Below are 17340 nucleotides of genomic sequence, written 5' to 3'. Positions count from 1 at the left end.
GTCAGTTGCTGACGAGCAACTGTAAAGCAGCGGTGAAAGAGAATATCACCAGGTGGATAGGTGATCAAAGAGAATGTTTGGCGAAAGGAGTGAAGCGTTAGACTACTCTAACCAGTCGTGGAGTGATCTGGACTCTGAACACGAGATATCGAGACCGACATTGCCAACGAGGAAGCGATGATGGAGTAGATATACCCAAGTTTAAGCGAGAGAACTTTGTCTCTCGCGCCTTCTTCTCCTCCATGTTCCACCGTGAGCTGTGACCGTACTCCATGAGCTGAAGGAGATTGTCTAATCTTGGCGAGTAGGCTTGTCTTCACCCCAAGACCGCTGACGAGCCCAAGGAGAGTGGAACCAAGAACCGCTCATCACCATCTTGGCTTTGAGTCTTGGTCTGGCGTTCTGCCCGGTTGCTGGGGTTTACAAAGGGTATCCAGTTACAGCTTGTGGGAAATCTGCGCATGTTTGCCATCATTGACTCGGGCCCGGGCCATCAAGGTAAAGCCTCAGGAGAATCAAGACGGAATAGATACGGTGACGAAGTCTTGGTGTTCTCCATCGGCTGGAAACCGCTCTTAGTGTTGTTGATCATGTTCGCTAGTGCGTTTCGAGCTTTGTTGATTGGTGTTACTGGTGAAGGACAGAGTACCCAGCCGCATCCGAAATCGGCGGTGGCAGCAGTGTTGGTCCATAAGAGCCGACATCAATCACCGTAGGAAGTCCGAAGAAGGTTCATGTGAGCTTTGAGTGTTTTGCGTTTGTGGAGTTATCGTGAACAAAGCCACTTGAGGCAAAGCACTCTTCCCCGTATTGATCGCTTTCCAACCCATCAGCTCGCAATTCTGCTCTGTGCACGAGTTGGTCATTTCCAGCAAACATCCAGTCAGAGAAGGAAAAGGGGTTATTTTTGTCCGTTCCTAAAATATAAAGAGCAATCCCCCTTAGTTGATCATGAGAAGATCCAAGAAGATCTTGAGCATATGTGTATGTTCAAAGGAGATATTTGAGTTGATCGTAGCGGCTGCGGTAAATCCCTGTCGATCATTGACGGGTTCGTGCATAGAATTGCACCTGTCAGCCGGTAGTTGGACGGTGTCAAAACTGTCAAAGCTGTTGATCTGCAAGACGGCTTGGCCGATGATCGTCAAATCGTTCCTGCATGTGGAGCCCCAAATCCAGAGGACTGTGAGTTGACGGCTGGAAGTCCGGGAGTGCCAAATGGCAAAAGTGATGGTCATGAGCACGCCACGAAGATGAGTATGAATGAATGACGTTTCAGGACCCCAAGGTTCTCAAATTGGGAACGGAAGTTTCCATTTAGGTGCTGGAGAGTAAGGGACTCGCTTATTTAGGCGACGACGGTGCGAGGCTGGCGGCCTTGGCCTTTTTAAGCTTTAACCCTTTAAGCTTTTCAGCCTTCCTCCGTCCCCGGCTTTTGCTTATTCGTGGCCGAGTAGCCGGTTTCGGATGGGTGACAGGCTTGACAGGCTGCGTAATGCCTTTCTCAGTCACTGGAGTAGTTATCACGAGAAAACAAGAAACCCGAGATATATCACCGACACATCACCGCGGCTTATCTAGAGTCGATAACGATGTGCCCGGTGATAGTCAATCTTTGGAGACGCCCATCAGCCATAGAGGTTCTCAAGCACCGATCGTTTAATCACACACAAGTCTTTCCAGTGTTGTGGTAACAGCCAGCGATGGCGGTTGTGTGCCTGAGTGGCAAGGTCGGAAATATGCCCGCTCTCCGAAAGATATCAGATAAGACGACGATCGCCTAATCCCTTATCACGCGTTGGTCCAATGTGGCGGTCATAACGTGATGTTCGCTCCCACGTTCCAGCTTGAAACTGCCATTCCCACAGCAGTCCGCGATCACATGCTCTCACACGGCTGCGCTCCAGTATTGCAATCCTCTAGCTCCGAGCTCGGGCAAATACGTGATTGCATAAGTGATTGCGATAGGTCTCACAGGCAGTGAAGATTGACATTGCTCTTCTTTGCTCGACATGGGCTGTCAGATAAGTACCTGCTGGTTCCTCCCTTTTGTTCCTTCCTCACCACTCTAGGCTCATTCATCGTTTTGGAAACCCCACATCTAGCCAGCTCGATTGCAACCCATGTGCTCATCCTAGTCAACCCGGCGGTTGACTTGTCTTCCTATCGCAAGGCTGTGGCCAATCGCCGAGCACACAATGGAATTGGAGTCCATGAGCGGGTGAAGGTGTCATAGGCCTTCGAGACCAGCTACCGAGCGTGGAGAGCTGGACAAGGTGAAATGTTGGTCACTGGCAAGATAGAAGATATGCAAACCCAGAAGCAATGCAAACAAGGACAAAGGCTGACCGCAAATTACCAGAGGGAGTGCCGGGGGCAAAGTGGGCTGTTAAGGCTTGGGACGAGGGACCAAAGATTATCCAGGCACCGGGAGAAAAGAAGACCAAGTTCGCTTATGGCTTTTCTGGGCAATGGTGCTTCCAGGCGACCCCAGGTTATCTCTCGCTGCGTTGCGTCGTGGGATAAGTCTCAGAGCCTGCCGGGTGATTTCTGAGATGACCACCGCTTCCCCGTGCCGTGTCGGGATGTCCACCTTGAATAAGTGGACTAATCCTTCGGCCAATACCTGTGGTGACCGGAAGGCACAAAATGGCCTTTAAACCCAAGGTAAAGTCGGACCCCTCTCCATAGGAGAAGAGAGTGAAGACCAACTCAGCGACTCAACAGGTATTGAGAATTCCGGCAAGCGACATGAGCTGCTAAACCCTTGTAGGGTTCTCCACTCAGAGCAGTCTTGGGCAGGCAGTTTCGAGTTTGCCGTTGCAGCAAACAGCACCTAGGCAGCACGATGGGTCAAAATAAGTTTTTGAGGATGAAAGCTGGGAGATAAGAGCACCTACCGGATGCAAGGGATCACGATCATCACACTCCCACTTGAGCTTGAAGGCGATGTCGCGCAGCCCAGGGCCGAAACGGTACTCACAATGGTATAGCTGCCAAGGGAGTGGCTGTTGCTCTCCTGATTCTGTGGGGGCCAGTTTGCATTCATGCCAAGCGCCGTCATCTTGTATCTGAAGCCCATGCAGCCTGTAGGTGTCACCGGACCCAGGGTTGTACAGGTCAAAAGTTCCAGATACCGTCTTGGACTTGCTGGGCCTTGGAATGGTCTCGGTCCTGATCTCATATCCACGAACAATTAGGGACGAAGTATTGGTGACGGAGCCGACCGTGCAGCTTCTTGTGTAAAGTGTATGAGGCATGACGGGCAATTGGCTGGCCTCGTAGCCTGTGAAGTTGGTAGCGGGCGTGGTGCACCGGAAGGTGTTGGGGGTTTTCGATCTTGAGACACGGCCACGGAGGGATCGGATCGTTTGGTTCGTGGGAGGTCCGCAGGTGAAGCTCAGAGGCATGAAGCCAGTTCCACTGTAGTGGTTTCTAGAGAACGGGTTTGTCAGCAGTGGCATGGTGGATGACCTAGAGACCTCACACGTACGGCTCAATGCCTTCGATGCCGTCTAAACAGTTCCAATCCTGTCTAACCCCCAAGATGCCGCTTTGTACGGCAAGCATCACACTGAGCTTTTCATCAGGGCCGCTTGTTTGACAAGGAACCCATGGTGTAGAACCATCTGCGCTGGTGAAGTTCCCAAGACTGGTGACGAGACAATGGGACTTTTTCTCATTCGAGATGTTGGTCAGTTCAAATGTTAGTTCCTGGGTCTCCTTTGTACTGTTCCCGCCGGAGATGGATGAATAGTTCCGATAAACGAGACTCTCCACGAGCCACTGGGGGTCCCAAGATCTGTCCACACAGCGTTCAGGCAGCTCAGATGGAGTGTATGGGCGTATGGGAAGTTGAGGTTGGATCTGGACGGGTGTGGTCAGAGATCCCCAGACTTGCGAGTTGCCCATGATACACAGGGTCTCCTGTCCTCGTGGGGCTTGCCAGTCATCCAGACAGCCTTGGATCAGTGGCTGCTCCCAGACACCTTGTGCAGTGAAGGTGAAGCCAGTTGTGTTCTCACAAAGCCAGGTCCCCCGCAACCGCATATCAAAGCTGGTGAGATTGAACTGGAACTTGAGGTTGGGGATATCGCAGTCATGCCATATGTTGAGGGCGTCTGGTCCCTTTGGATCAAGGTTGATGTTCCTTGCAATGCAGGCTGCGGAGACATTGGTTGCAATGTTGACGGTCAAGAAACGGATATCGCCTTGTGAGCCACCACTGGACCCGTTCACCGTAACCAATGTTGGGCTGTAGATGCCCCAGCGTGGACTGGTGAAGGATGTCTCTGTGCAGCTTTGAGGAGTGACTGGTCCACCTTCCGAGGGATCACCAGGGTAGTACTGGCGGTTGTCGATGATGGATGAAGACCATGCCGTTGAAAGGAAGGCACTGAGGCCAAGGAGAAGCAAGCCGAGGGAGGTCATCGCAGCAGTTTTCGCAAAGATGAAAGAGGAGTCATCGTATTTGAATGGGGAAGCACTTGCTTCGCTTCATCCTCTTATATGTGTAAAAGGGACATGGCTTGTTGTTGTTGTTGTTGTTGTTGTTGTCGTTGTTGTTGTTGTTGTTGGTAGAGGTATGAGCCGGTGAGGGTGTAGTTGACGATACAGGCTAATGTGAGCCTTGGATTCTGCCATGGTGATTCCATATTGGACATGGAGGACTGACTGTTGACTGGCTTCGGCCATTGTTTGAGAACCGAGGAGGAAATTTTCACCGTCAGTTTTGCAGAAGAAATCTGGCCAGGCAGAAGGAGACAAGAAGCCCAGTGGAAGTCACGATGTGGGGGTTGACTGCCGATTTGGCGATCCGAGTAAGAAGCTCCAAGCTCGAAGCTTGATGCAACGGAAAGTACGAATGAGCAACCGGGCCGGCAGAGTGCTGTGCCAACTGTATTGTGGCTGCAAGTCCACCTTTGCCGGCCCGTCAGCTCTCTTATCAGCAATTCGATAAGGCTCGGTAGCATCCAGCGGGAGCTGTAGCTGCCCCGGACCTGTTCCTTCCTCGGCGCCCGGCATCACTGGAAAGCTGAGGTGTCCAGCGTCATTTCTCCCCGCGTTAACACCTTCCCCAACTTCATGCAATCGTCTCTTCATTTCCATGAAATCGTAGCCCTTCTGGCTCCGTCCAGCGAGGCCGCCTTTGTCTTTTTCTTTTTGTCTTCTTTTCTTTTCTTTTCTTGCAAAATGCCCACCACAACATCAACTTCGCGATCGAGCCGCCACTCGCGGAGTTCAACCTTTAGCGATGTGAGCGCTGTAAATGTTGCGGGGCCACCAGATATCGCCAACACCAACACCGCCGTCAATGCCAACGCCAAAACAAAAGTAAAGGCCACCGTTTTATACGAAGACGCCGACGCCGACGCCGATGCCGACCATCTCGAGCCACTTGTCGACCTTACCCAAGCCATACCGTTACACTCGAAAAAGACCGACCGAAGGCAAAAGAGACGCGAGAAGGAAAAGGCGAAACGGGCCTCTACGGTGCCGCCCAGAGGCATGCTCGACCTCCCCTACGAGCTCCTATATTCGATCATCACCCTCCTCGAACCCAGAGAGCTGTTTATCCTCTGCCGTGTCAACAAGTCACTTCGAGACTTCATCCTGTCCCAAGAACACCTCATCACTCGCGATATCATAGCTTGGCGCTATTCCTCTCTCGCCAAGTGCTTCCGCCTTCCTGTCCTGGCCCAGGATCTCGACGAAAACGCCCACCGTGCACTCAACGAAGCCTATGGCGATGCCCTCAGCCCTAGAAGAGTCAATGCAAACTATAAACACGTCCAATCCCCTGACCCTAGCCTTGTTTGCTTCTGCTATACCTGTCGTCTTCGATGGATCTTCCTCTGTATCATTGTCGATTTCGCCCACTGGCAGGATCACTTGGACAGCGGCGTGCAAATTCCCACCATCCCCCGTGGTGCCGACCCAGATTGGAACAAGAAACTCGTCGCGGAGCACGCCCAAGTGGTTGTTAAGGCCCTTCACAGCCAGCTGTGGTATGTGAGGTTACTGCAAGCGCATTTGGCGTCCATCACCCGGTCCATTCGCCGAAACACTGCCAATCAAGGCAACAGACGATCCCGTTTCCGCATGACGCCCTCCGATGCCGCCAGCGGTACCGATACATTTCTCGACCGAAGTGGCCCTCCCACAGTCGACTTCCCCTACAACCGCGACAACTATGACATGCTCGAGGCATTCATGCCATCGCGAAGTTGGATCAAGGACGAGCAGAAGTGGGTGTATGTGCCTGCGGATCAGCACGAACGAGAACTTCGCCTGCTTGAGCGTCAAAGACTAGAATCGCCGCCATCGACTGCCGTGTCCCAAACGCCTGGTGCACCTGTCCGGATATCAATGATTTTCTGAATCAAAGACGTTGTGATTTGACGTTATACTCTCCGATAGGATGGGACATAGTCCCGTACCCACGACAAAGATCTTGCTTGAACGTAATCGTGGCTTTGCGATCCAAGGCTTGTTAGGGTACGTACGATGATCGAGAGGTCTTTGCGTATCTCACAAGTTGCTAAAGGAAAATACTCTTCAACAGCTTTTTTATTAATAATACACTTTGTTGCAGCAGCTGTTCTAGCAAACCCTAGAAGGACAGACCCGCTGTATCGCAGGCTCATCCATGCCCCGCGTGGCTGTCAATGTCTCGGCAGTTCAGACAAGTGCCGCCCCCATCCTTGCACTCTTCGACGACGTCACGTCACTCCAAATCTGGCAAGCAGTCCGAGTACCAACGACACGAAGAACAACAATGTTTTGTGGCTCTCACTGCCACGTGCTGTGATATTCAGGTTGCATCCAAAACAGCCCATTCACCAGATATCTGACTCGAACATTGGATACGTTACCATCCGCGTTGTCCGGTGATAAAAGGGGCAGATTTTGCGATTCAGAGATCCGAGTTTCCGGAGACAGCACTCAGCGTCAATCGTCCCCACAAAGGCGTTATCCCGCAGCGCCATTGGCCAATGGCCGCTATGATACGAAGGGTTAGACACAGGTTAGGACGAAAGTTGTGCCTGAACCGGAGTTTCGGGTTTCAGTCAGAGCCGCCTCTCGAAAAAAAAAAGACACGGACCGGAATCTTCTATCAAGAAGACTGAAACAACCTATGGCATTCCGAGGTTTCAACTCGTCAACACAACAATCTTTTACCGCTGTTTGCCTCTGCCAGCACTCTAGCATTCTGTTGCTTATCAAGCACAGCGAACCACCGACGCTTCACGGGGTGGATACGTGGATTCCCTGGTCTCCGAACGCTTCCCGCAGTTGTGGGCCCGATAAAAACCAACGGCGAAACTTCCATGAGGCAAAATCATGGATATTGAGTGATGATGTATCCATGCCGGTCCCGAGGTGGATCGAAAACATGTTCCAAGATGCAGGTTATATAAAGATGTGAAAGACCCCGAGGACTCTGGGTCATTTTTTGAGACTGCTTCTACATTCCTATCACAACCTCTCCCACAACCACAGATACAGCAACACCAGATACAATGTCGGGCACCGATTATAAGTTCGAAGGCTGGCTCGGCCTTGACAAGGAGTCTGCCAACGGCAACATGGTCTGGGGCGAGTTCGAGCCCAAGACCTGGGAGGAGACCGATATTGATATCAAGATCGAGTGCTGCGGCATCTGCGGTTCTGACATTCACACCCTCCGCAGCGGTTGGGTATGTTTTCCCCCTAATATGGTAACTGCTCTCAAGTTCTTATACTAACAATGCATATAGGGCCCTACCAAGTACCCCTGCTGCGTCGGTCACGAGGTTGTCGGTACCGTCGTCCGTGCTGGCTCTCAGGTCGAGGGTGGCGTCAAGGTCGGCGACCGTGTTGGTGTCGGTGCTCAGAGTGACTCCTGCCGCAACCGTACCGACAAGCAGTGCAAGATCTGCGCTGAGGGCAAGTACAACTACTGCCGCATCCGTCACGTTGGCACCTACAACGGTGTCTACCTCAACGGCGGCAAGTCTTATGGCGGTTACGCTACCTACCAGCGTGTCCCCTCCTTCTTCGCCGTCAAGATCCCCGAGCAGATCCCCTCTTCTCTCGCCGCCCCCATGCTCTGTGCTGGCGTCACCACCTACGCTCCTCTCAAGTTCCACGGTGTCGGCCCTGGCAAGCGCGTTGGTATCATCGGCCTCGGTGGTCTTGGCCATTTCGGTGTCATGTGGGCCAAGGCCCTCGGTGCCGACCAGGTCGTCTGCATCTCCCGCAGCTCCAGCAAGAAGGCGGATGCCGTCGCCATGGGCGCTACCGGCTTCATCGCCACCGCTGAGGACCCCGAGTGGCTCGCCAAGAACAGGTCCTCTTTGGATGTCATTCTCTGCACCGCCTCCAGCGCCGACATGCCCTTCAACGAGTACCTCTCTCTCCTCGACCTCGACGGCACCTTCATCCAGGTCGGCGCTCCCGACGACGGTCTCCCCCAGATCCAGCAGTTCGCCCTCATTTTCAACCGCATCAAGCTCACCGGTTCCCTCATCGGCTCCCCCGAGGACATCCGCGAGATGTTCCAGCTCGCGGTCGAGAAGAAGGTCGAGCCCTGGGTCAAGGAGATCTCCATGAAGGATGCCAACCAGGCTATCCTCGATTTCGAGGCTGGCAAGCCCAGGTACCGTTACGTCCTCAAGAACGAGGACTACACTCCTGTTGCTCAGAAGCTCTAGATTTAGGTTTCATTTTCGTTCTAGTTTATACCCAGGGGCATGTGTAAGGAAAAGCATAGCATTTTCGGTTTTTGGTCTACATTCTTCTCTTTCCAACGAATTGGCATGTGATTGTGACCTTTGTTTGTTTGTGGTCCCTTCCTATGCGGGAAGCGGCTGTCAGCCTCATCTCATCCCATGTCGTCAATCTGTTTCACCTGCAGGTACGCAAGGTAACACCCGCCATTACACCACCCGACAGACGGGACCTGCAGATAGAATTCTGGCATTTGTTAGGACCGAAGGGTACGCGGCCACTTTCATGTACCTGCCCGCCCTCCGCGGTTCGCCAACTGGGTCGCCCTTTCGCAGGAATCTTTCCCGGAATCAACCACTTTTCCCAAATCTTTCCACTTGGCATCCTCCAATCCCTGCATTTCAGCAAAATGCTTGGCGCATCCTCAGGAACAGTTTGGGTTTCAGTTTTGCTGCCGGGTCGACGAGTGTCCAACGGTCTTTTCATCATGATTCCCCTGTCCGCGGAAACTCTCCAGTCCCCCGAATCCCCGATTGAACCCCTGTCGCTCCATAATCAGGAAGAAACTTCCACTCGCCCGTCTCTCCCCGTACCCACGCATTACAAATTTCTTCCCTTTCCTCCCGACTGGTCAGTCATTCAGTGTTTCAAAATCTCATGATCGACATTACGTATATTTCCTACCCTTCTTTTCCCAAGCTTCCGAATCCTATTTCTAATCACCCATCCCTTCACCCCCGTCACTCCCCGCCCGGGCCTCCCAGAACTCTCCCTCGACTATCACAGCTAATACACCTACCATGCCCACACCTCCTCTGCCTCACCAGTTTTTCCCTTTCGTCTTCCTCAATCCACGTAATCAACGCATTACACCAGTCTCCTCCTCCTCCTCCTCCTCCTCCTTCCCACTCGGTCTTGCAGTAACAGCATTTCCACCTCCTCAGATCGTCCGGGCAGACCCCAGTGGTTCCGCAGGTGCCGATACGAATCCCGCGCTGTTCCGAGACAAGCACGGCAAGCGCGGGGATAGGTGTGAACTTCTCGGAGGCTGCGGGCGGTGGAGGGACAGGGCAAGCCGATGAGACGGGAGAGGAAACATCGGTGGAGGAGGTTGAGGTGTGAGTGCGAGCAGGAGAAGAGGGATTTGGTGTAGGTGCACATTTTTGGTATTTGGACTGGTTGAGGAGGGTGCGATGACGTAGATGTTTGGTTGAGACTGAGGTGGGCTTTACCTCGATCACAACATTAGGTTGGCTCACTAGCAGCTGGAACTTGGGTGTTCTTATGCTGGACCTTGCACCGTTAGTAGACCTGGACGCTCTGACGCGACTATCGCTTTCGGGCTGCAAGTGCAGTGGTGCAAACGGTATGAAAGGAGATTGAGTCTGATTGGGCGTTGCCATGAACCTTCACGCGCAATGGCTTGTGGGCTTCAGGGCTATGAGCCTGTAACGTTGGCATCGTTATATCTCTAGTCAATAGTACGGTTTTGGGTCAAAATCAGAATCACGCAGTGTCAAGTCGGTGGTCAGAGGCATCAAAAGTCCTATAATGATGATGGCTGTGGTGGTGGCAGTGGTGGTCATGATGATGCAACTGCTATGGTTCTGCGAAACGTCTGACAAAGTCCAGTATGGGATAAATCAGGCTGACGAGTGTCACCCGTGTTGTTACCATCATGGTGGACTTGAGCGCATGATGGTAGAGAAAAAAAAAGAAATCGTGCAGTGAGAGCGTCGAGAAGGCTGAGATGCTCGTTGCTGAACAATTTCAATTGACGTATTCAGATCTCATGTTACTGCCGGCAATAAGATGGCAAGAGACAAAGTCGAAAAAGAGTGTTGGCATTTGGACTCCCACAAAAACGCGGGCTGGGTTAGTTGTCCCCCATGTTAGACGAGAATTTGCTAGCGGCACGTTGGTGATGATTGCGGTGCCGTTCGGTGGACGGCTTGTTGGACTATGGATTTCCCGCGGTCCCGGAGACTGACGGATCGGTGGACACGACACAGACCACACACGGCTTGATTCCAGCCAGTGATGGCCGAATCCGGGTATGAGATGGAAAGACACTCCTGGACTGTCACCTCAATTGCACATGCAACGCACCAACTTTCGACTTGATGAAAGAAAGGAGTTGAACTATTGAATACACTGTGGTCAAGATAACATAGGGAAACAACCAGCTGTGTTCATGCCCTGAATCAAAGGACTTAACGACATTCATGAGCCGGCAGGTTGGTGATGTTTTTTTACACTTGCTGCTTTCGGAGACGATGTTGGAATATCTGAGAGCTGGCTCACATCACCGGAGGCGAAGGACTGTGATTGGAACTCTTTGAAGGAAGCGAGGGCCAACGGGATGGCGAATATAAAGTAAACCTTCTCTGGTCTGGCAGATGGGCGGCCATATATGAGCACAACATCCTTCTGAATTCTACCACTCGTTGCATATTCGATATCGTCACCCGGACACTCCGGCACCAAGCCAGTTATCCAACCACCACCGGCTTCATCTGCCAAAGATCAGCTCAAAAACTGCTCCGAAACTCCCCATGTGCAAGTTTAACCGGATGTATTGGTCATGTCGACTCGTCGTTGACATGTACCCCGACGATGACTGGGGAAATTTGCACTCGCAGGCGTGCCCGCTTTCGCTTCAAACCTACGACGACAAATCCCTGAATTGTTCTGACAGGAAAACCACCAAGCTCACTGTCGCCATCCACTGCTACCGTTGCCAGCTGGGGGCCTCACGTTCAACTTGGGTATGCAAGAGGTGCGGCTTTCGAAACAGCCGTGGAGAACCTCTTTGTGCAGGACTTTATGTCACTGATGACGGCGAGTCTGGGCCAGTGGACCGAAGGTGTGGTTTCATACGTAACGAAACGCAGTGGATCTTGAACGCAGTACCAGAAGACTATCTAGGTAGGAAAATTATGCAGCCGTGCGGCTATCAGGGAAACCTGGACCTAGGACAAGGATGTCGTCTGCTCCATTGGTCACTAGTTCTACTTGCTAGAGATATAGAGGTTGAGTGTTGTTCTCTAGGCAGCAAGGGTTATTATGTCGCTCGCAGGGGTCTGCGGCTTCTTGAAAGAACTACGAGCAGGGAGAAGGGACCGTGGGTATTGTTACTAGGATAGGTGTTGTTGGTTGCTGGTGGTTTTTTCACGGATCGTGTCGTTTGTGTTGTCATTTTTTTTTTGTTTTTCCCTTTGTTGTTTTTCGGTGCTGGTATCATTCTTCCCCTTAAGAGTAAGTCGCTGAAGATAAAACATTCCCAGAGAGGAAAGGCGTAGATAGATGACTGTAGTTGCAGATATTCGAATGCCCACCATCCTTTACTTATTAGGTTCAGTCAGTATCGAATTCCGTGAGAACGACCAAAAAACCTTGAAGCCAGGGGAAAATATTCAAATACTAATGACTCGGTCTGTCAATGTTTCACTCCATTCCTGGATCCAACAAGGAGCATTTTATGTTCGAGAAGCATTTCTCCTGTGCATCATAAACCGCCAAATACAGGCGTATAGAAGGTAGATACCAAATAACGAGCGGTTTTGCCAGCGACGGTGCCATAATTTTAGACATATTGAGAAATGAACGACAGATCGTTCGTGTGATGGAAGTTGAGGAGGTTTGTGGACGGTGGTGAAACGAATATCCGGCAGTGTCTTCCTGTGTCATGGAACAAGGAAGGCACGCAGAGATTTGGGAGAGTGCGGGTCGTGCTTCCGTTGAACGGCAAAATGACAGGATGTTGAAATGAAGGACCGTCCCAACCGCTGTCAACAGTAATGAAAGTAAGAAAGCAAGTGCAAATTTCAAGGAGATAATGGATGTTGTGCTTCTGCGGAACCCTGTTAATGTGCCAAGTTTGGGTATGGGGATTGAATGGAAGGAGCTGTGGAATTGCTCAAAGGGGGAGCATGGGTGTGCACATTTGTTCTTTTTTGTTGAGAAAGTAACGCCCATCATCAGTTCTCGTTTTTCATAACATCCCATGGCTTACAAGTCAACATGGACGGTCCTTCCTTACTTCCCCATGCATGTGCCAGTTACTACTGCTGGCCTGCATGACAAGAGGAATCCATGGTGACGTTGATAATTAGATTTTGGACTGCGTAGGTTCGGATTTTCTATCCATCATCGCAATCGTCTCTTAGACACACGTGAGTGTATTGATTCGAGGTACAGGAACTATCTGAGGACCGCATCTCCTTATATTTGAGCACCTGGGGTTGCTTTCATTCATATTCCATGTACCATCTGCCCCTCCCCTTGGGCTCCCGGATATCTTTACCTACCCACTTCATCGAGCCGGAAACGTCCCATCCAAAGAGGCTGTTGCCTACGATCCCATCAGTCCTCAAATCGACCTCAAAGCTCTTTACAGTATCCTGGAAATTGCACGTCGTTCCTATGTTCTCGTTTAGCGGTATCGTGCGCAAGCTGAGTCGTACCTAATTCTGAGCCAACTCGACATTAGGCCCGTGAAGGTTTACACAAGCCAACACTACCTAGGTGAGCCTTGAGTGAACTTAGCTTACGTACAGCACCCATGGCCTGTTGCTACCTACCTATGAGCCAAACGCGACCAACCCCCTATCTCTCTTACGCCAAGATGGTTTGTAAGTGCAGCAACGCTTGTTACCTAACACTGACAAATATAGATAAAGTCTTGTCACTGTTGACTACGACCGTCCCCTCCGTACAGCTTCGGTCAGGTATGCACAGGACTTACTCAGGAGTCAGCTCGCAACCATATTTACATTGTCAGCTCCGGCATAGATATAGGTATGTATCTTGCGTCGCAATGCCTGTATCTCTTACTAACAGTAGGGTATTACCCGAGTCAGCTGCACGAGGTCACCGCCAGTGGTCTTTGTCGGCGCCCATGGCAGGGTGCAGCCATGATGCCTTCACGTTTCGTCTTGGTGAGGACATCGCGAAATATTTGAGTGGGCTTCTTGATATCCTAGTGGGACGTGCGTCAAGTAGGCTTGTTAGCTCGTGGGTATATATATTCTCAACATGTCCGCCTCTGCATGATGTTGACGCTCAACAATCCCCAGCAATAATCACAACTGGAGCTTTGGGCAGAAAACCACCGACCAATACTCCTGCACAATGAAGCTCACTGCTCTGATCTCCCTCTTCGCTGCGGCCAGCTCCGTGTTGGCCGGGACTTACACCATTCCAGAGGATCTCCCGGACGGTACCTACCTCTTCACCTTGGACGCTGACGGCAATCAGATTACGACCCTACTCAACGCCACCAATACCGACACTGCTACCGAGCGTGAGGTATCCGGCCTCATGCACTAGCGCATTAACAACCTCGCAAAGCGCGCCTACAACTGGCCTGCCGGGACCTATACGGCGTGCCCCGGCGGCGACGGGCTCAAGTTTAGCGACTTCTTCGACCACGCCTGGAACATGTTCTTTAACGAGTGCTATGATTCGGAGGTGAATTTGAGATATTATACCGGTGCTTTGTTCAGCAGTTACGGTACCTCCAAGGCCTACATGTGCGCTTGGACTCCAAACATTTGCCGCCCTGCCGAATGGGCCGCCGCCATCGACTGGATGCGCAACACCTGTCCTGGACTTAGCTCCAACGGCTTTATGGAAACCGGTAAGTCGTTTATGATGGTTCTGTACCTTCAAATCTCACCTGGGCAACGGGTAGTTGGAGCTCGGGCTGACGTCTATGTCTACTACGCAGCATTTCTCCAGATTCCGGCATGGAACAAGGTACTTGGAATGCTGTACACTCCTTCATATCAGAATTACCGTAGCTAATATCGTGACCAGCGTTACGGTTACGCCAGAAATACCGCCTCAATCTGCTGAGTGCGCCAAGAGTCCAGACCCCAAGTTTGGGTTCAATAACCCGTTCAATGGAGGTTAGATTGATGTGAGAGACTGGACCCCAGGGGAGATATGGCGGTCCATTATGGGTTCAAACACGAGTTGGAAAGACGGTGATAGTTGGAGGGATATCCTGGTACATGTACTGGATGTCTTGGTGATTTTTGGTAGATTCCTTCTTACGATCCTTTTACATCCTTTCTTTTCGACATTCTTTGCTTATTTTTCATTGCAAAACTTCGCGATAGTCACGAATTCAACATCTCTGTGGCAGGTCAGCAGCCTACCAGGTCCCAGTAATGATTGACCAACAGTGGCACGATGAAACGCCGTAGGCTCTTCTTTTGTTACCTCATGTCTCTAGAATAGGCACCCTGTGTCTAAAACAGAGTGTTTCCATGGGACTGGCCTTTTCAGGGGTTGTAAACAAACCCAACAAAAGCAGCCATGAAAGAGCGAGGGGATTCGTAATGGGAATACACTGAGCTACGTTTGGATGAGGAGTAGAGGGTCTGTTCTTTAACATTTCTTAGTTCTGCCAGACAAGTAGCTAGATAGGACAACTGTATAGGCTGGCCTCGTGGCGGTATGTGTCTAGGTGATGGACCTCAAACTGGGAAGGAGGAAAGGGTTTGTCAAAACTGTTGCTTCTTTTCTTCTTCTCTCTCCTTTTTCTTCCCTTTTTTCTTTCTTTCCTTTTCTTTTTCTCCGGCGGTGTTGAAGGAAACTTGAAGCCGGGATAAACTTGACGAAAGTCAAGGCCTTTAGCTCACAACTTTCCAAACCCGTAGTTACTCGGGGTTTGGTAGTTCTTAGGAGATCTCCTCCGTCACCCGTCGGCACGTAACGGGTGTTTGGTGATTGTTTGTTGGCGACGGAAAGCGGGATGTTGGTGGCTGCTGTTGATTGGGATGCCAGGTTGCCGACGCCGCAACGGTTCTAGGGATAAAACGATGTGAGCTTTTGTATAAATCATGACCGGATGCGGTTCATGTATCTTGCAATGTCCAATTATAAGGTTTTCATTGGTGTTAATGTTTCCGAAGTTTTCAAGCAGAAGTTGAAAATGAAAACGAACAGGGGTTGTTGGATCATCCAACATCGTCAACCAACGAACCAACAATCCACACCCAACACTATTCTGAGCCGCCTTGACGAATGCTGTTGCTGGAATGCTTATTTGAGTCAAACGCCGAGAGAATATGTATAGGTTGACCTGCTTGCTTCAGAGACTACGATCACTCAACAGCTCACCCTGCTCGTATTGAGCTAGCCAGAGGTCTCTTAATTTTGGTTTGCCACACGAGATCTTCCCAACCCAGGATCGTCAGAATCCAGAATTACCGAACTACGGGATTTCATTTCCTGGAAAGCAGCACGGCCATTCCCAGTGGCGCTGTTAACATGTGTGAATACACATTATGGGTATGGAAATGTCGTTTCAGCCTTCAAAGGCCAACTTTTCAGAGAACAGCGGCTGGGAACCAGATCGAAACGGTATGCGAAAAGTCCCGCCATGCCGACCGGGGCAACCTCATTCCTTCGGAATGTCCTAACGCAAGGTGCGTCAAGCGATACATCATCGACGGCCACTGCTCCGAATGCAACATCAGACTTCGCAACACCAGACCTCGCAACACCAGACTTCCTGACATCAGACTTGGGAGGCCTGGTTGGGTGTGTCGACTTTCTGGAAAAGTCAACAAAACGAAGGACAGGCAGGGCCAGCGCGGAGAACTTATCTGCGAGGTCAACGTCACGCCCACTAGGCACGATGATGACAATGTTCTTTGGGTGCCTCAGAGCGAGGACGAAATATGTCCCGGTTTCAACGATTGGAAAGATGAGAGTTTTCTGGCCACTTCAAAGACTTACGAGGGAGATGTTGTCAGCGAATGCGAATGTATTGAGGCCATGGTCGATCGTGTCGAATTTGCCTGTGTTGACGAGTGGGACTTATGGGAGGCAGGAGAGAGGTGTTAGTGAGATGAACGTGATGGGTTGAGAAAGGGAATGAAAAGTGTGGTATATTCAGGGAACTTCTGAAGCATGAGTGTCTCGGACACTCGGTCGAATCAGGGAGATGGGCAAAGCTATACAGGAGAACATGTTAGCGTGGGAGTTTGGATAGGAGAGGTATGTATCATCGGCTGCACGTGGGCATACCCCTAGGTATGCTGACCATTTCCCAGGCAGAAAAGGCAAAGACTCGGAATGGCTAACCGAGGAAACGTGTTTCTCGAAGACAAGTGCCGTGGTTGCCGTTGCGGTGAAGGATGCAAAAAAGCAATCTCCAAGTCACTAGTCGGAGACCGGACTGCTTTCCTTCGTTTTCGCGTGATGCCATGCAGCAGGCCATCAAAGACGTGACGAAGCAGAAGAAAAGAAAGAAACGAAACGCCAACGGCAGATGGCAATACAACACTGCAATTATCCCACGCTACAGAAGCCAAGCATCAGCCACATCCACAAAATGAGAATGGCAGCGCACAGACAGACGCTAACAAGCAATTTACAAGCACTTGGAACGAACACCAAAATTCGCATGATAACCGGCTCCTCCAACAATCTACATGTCAATATCCTCCTCCCCCAGGCGGTCATTCCCGTCCTCCCCCCCCCCCCCCCCCCCCCCCCCCCCCCCCGGCCCCCCCCCTCAAAAGCGGCCCCTCCCCCTCAAAAGCGGCTTCAATCAAATTGCTTCATGGTGCCGATCCGGGCAGTTGACCGAGTTCCGAGTTAAGCGAACAC

At 51.3% G+C, this 17340-nt stretch overlaps 4 protein-coding genes across 4 annotated transcripts; 3 read left to right on the top strand and 1 right to left on the bottom strand.

Moving 5' to 3' along the window:
* Window positions 1-213: 213 nt before the first annotated feature.
* On the bottom strand, window positions 214-4431 carry SMAC4_08151 (uncharacterized protein; the record flags this gene model as incomplete). The annotated part of the gene is made up of 3 exons (XM_024655217.2): window positions 214-2836; window positions 2901-3435; window positions 3494-4431. The coding sequence occupies 3 exons, from the start codon at window positions 4429-4431 to the stop codon at window positions 2657-2659; spliced, it is 1653 nt and encodes a 550-aa protein (XP_024511129.1). The 3' UTR covers window positions 214-2656.
* A 762-nt stretch (window positions 4432-5193) lies between these two features.
* On the top strand, window positions 5194-6381 carry SMAC4_08152 (uncharacterized protein; the record flags this gene model as incomplete). Its single annotated transcript, XM_003344171.1, has 1 exon — window positions 5194-6381. The coding sequence occupies one exon, from the start codon at window positions 5194-5196 to the stop codon at window positions 6379-6381; it is 1188 nt and encodes a 395-aa protein (XP_003344219.1).
* Window positions 6382-7439: 1058 nt separating this feature from the next.
* Window positions 7440-9374, top strand: SMAC4_08153 (uncharacterized protein). The gene is made up of 2 exons (XM_003344172.2): window positions 7440-7700; window positions 7761-9374. The coding sequence occupies exons 1-2, from the start codon at window positions 7524-7526 to the stop codon at window positions 8694-8696; spliced, it is 1113 nt and encodes a 370-aa protein (XP_003344220.1). The 5' UTR covers window positions 7440-7523; the 3' UTR covers window positions 8697-9374.
* A 4471-nt stretch (window positions 9375-13845) lies between these two features.
* Window positions 13846-14960, top strand: SMAC4_08154 (uncharacterized protein; the record flags this gene model as incomplete). Its single annotated transcript, XM_003344173.2, has 4 exons — window positions 13846-14022; window positions 14065-14353; window positions 14444-14472; window positions 14533-14960. The coding sequence occupies 4 exons, from the start codon at window positions 13846-13848 to the stop codon at window positions 14569-14571; spliced, it is 534 nt and encodes a 177-aa protein (XP_003344221.1). The 3' UTR covers window positions 14572-14960.
* Window positions 14961-17340: the final 2380 nt, after the last annotated feature.

This window comes from Sordaria macrospora, chromosome 5, assembly GCF_033870435.1.
Source record: "Sordaria macrospora chromosome 5, complete sequence".
Lineage (NCBI taxonomy): Eukaryota > Fungi > Ascomycota > Sordariomycetes > Sordariales > Sordariaceae > Sordaria > Sordaria macrospora.
The sequence above is the reverse complement of the archived record's forward strand: the minus strand, read 5'-3'. Positions and strand labels throughout refer to the sequence as shown.

Coding starts and splice junctions, on each gene's coding strand:
- SMAC4_08153 (XM_003344172.2), top strand. CDS start 7,524: ATGTCGGGCACCGATTATAAGTTCGAAGGCTGGCTCGGCCTTGACAAG. Junction 7,701..7,760: donor ACACCCTCCGCAGCGGTTGG/GTATGTTTTCCC, acceptor CAATGCATATAG/GGCCCTACCAAGTACCCCTG.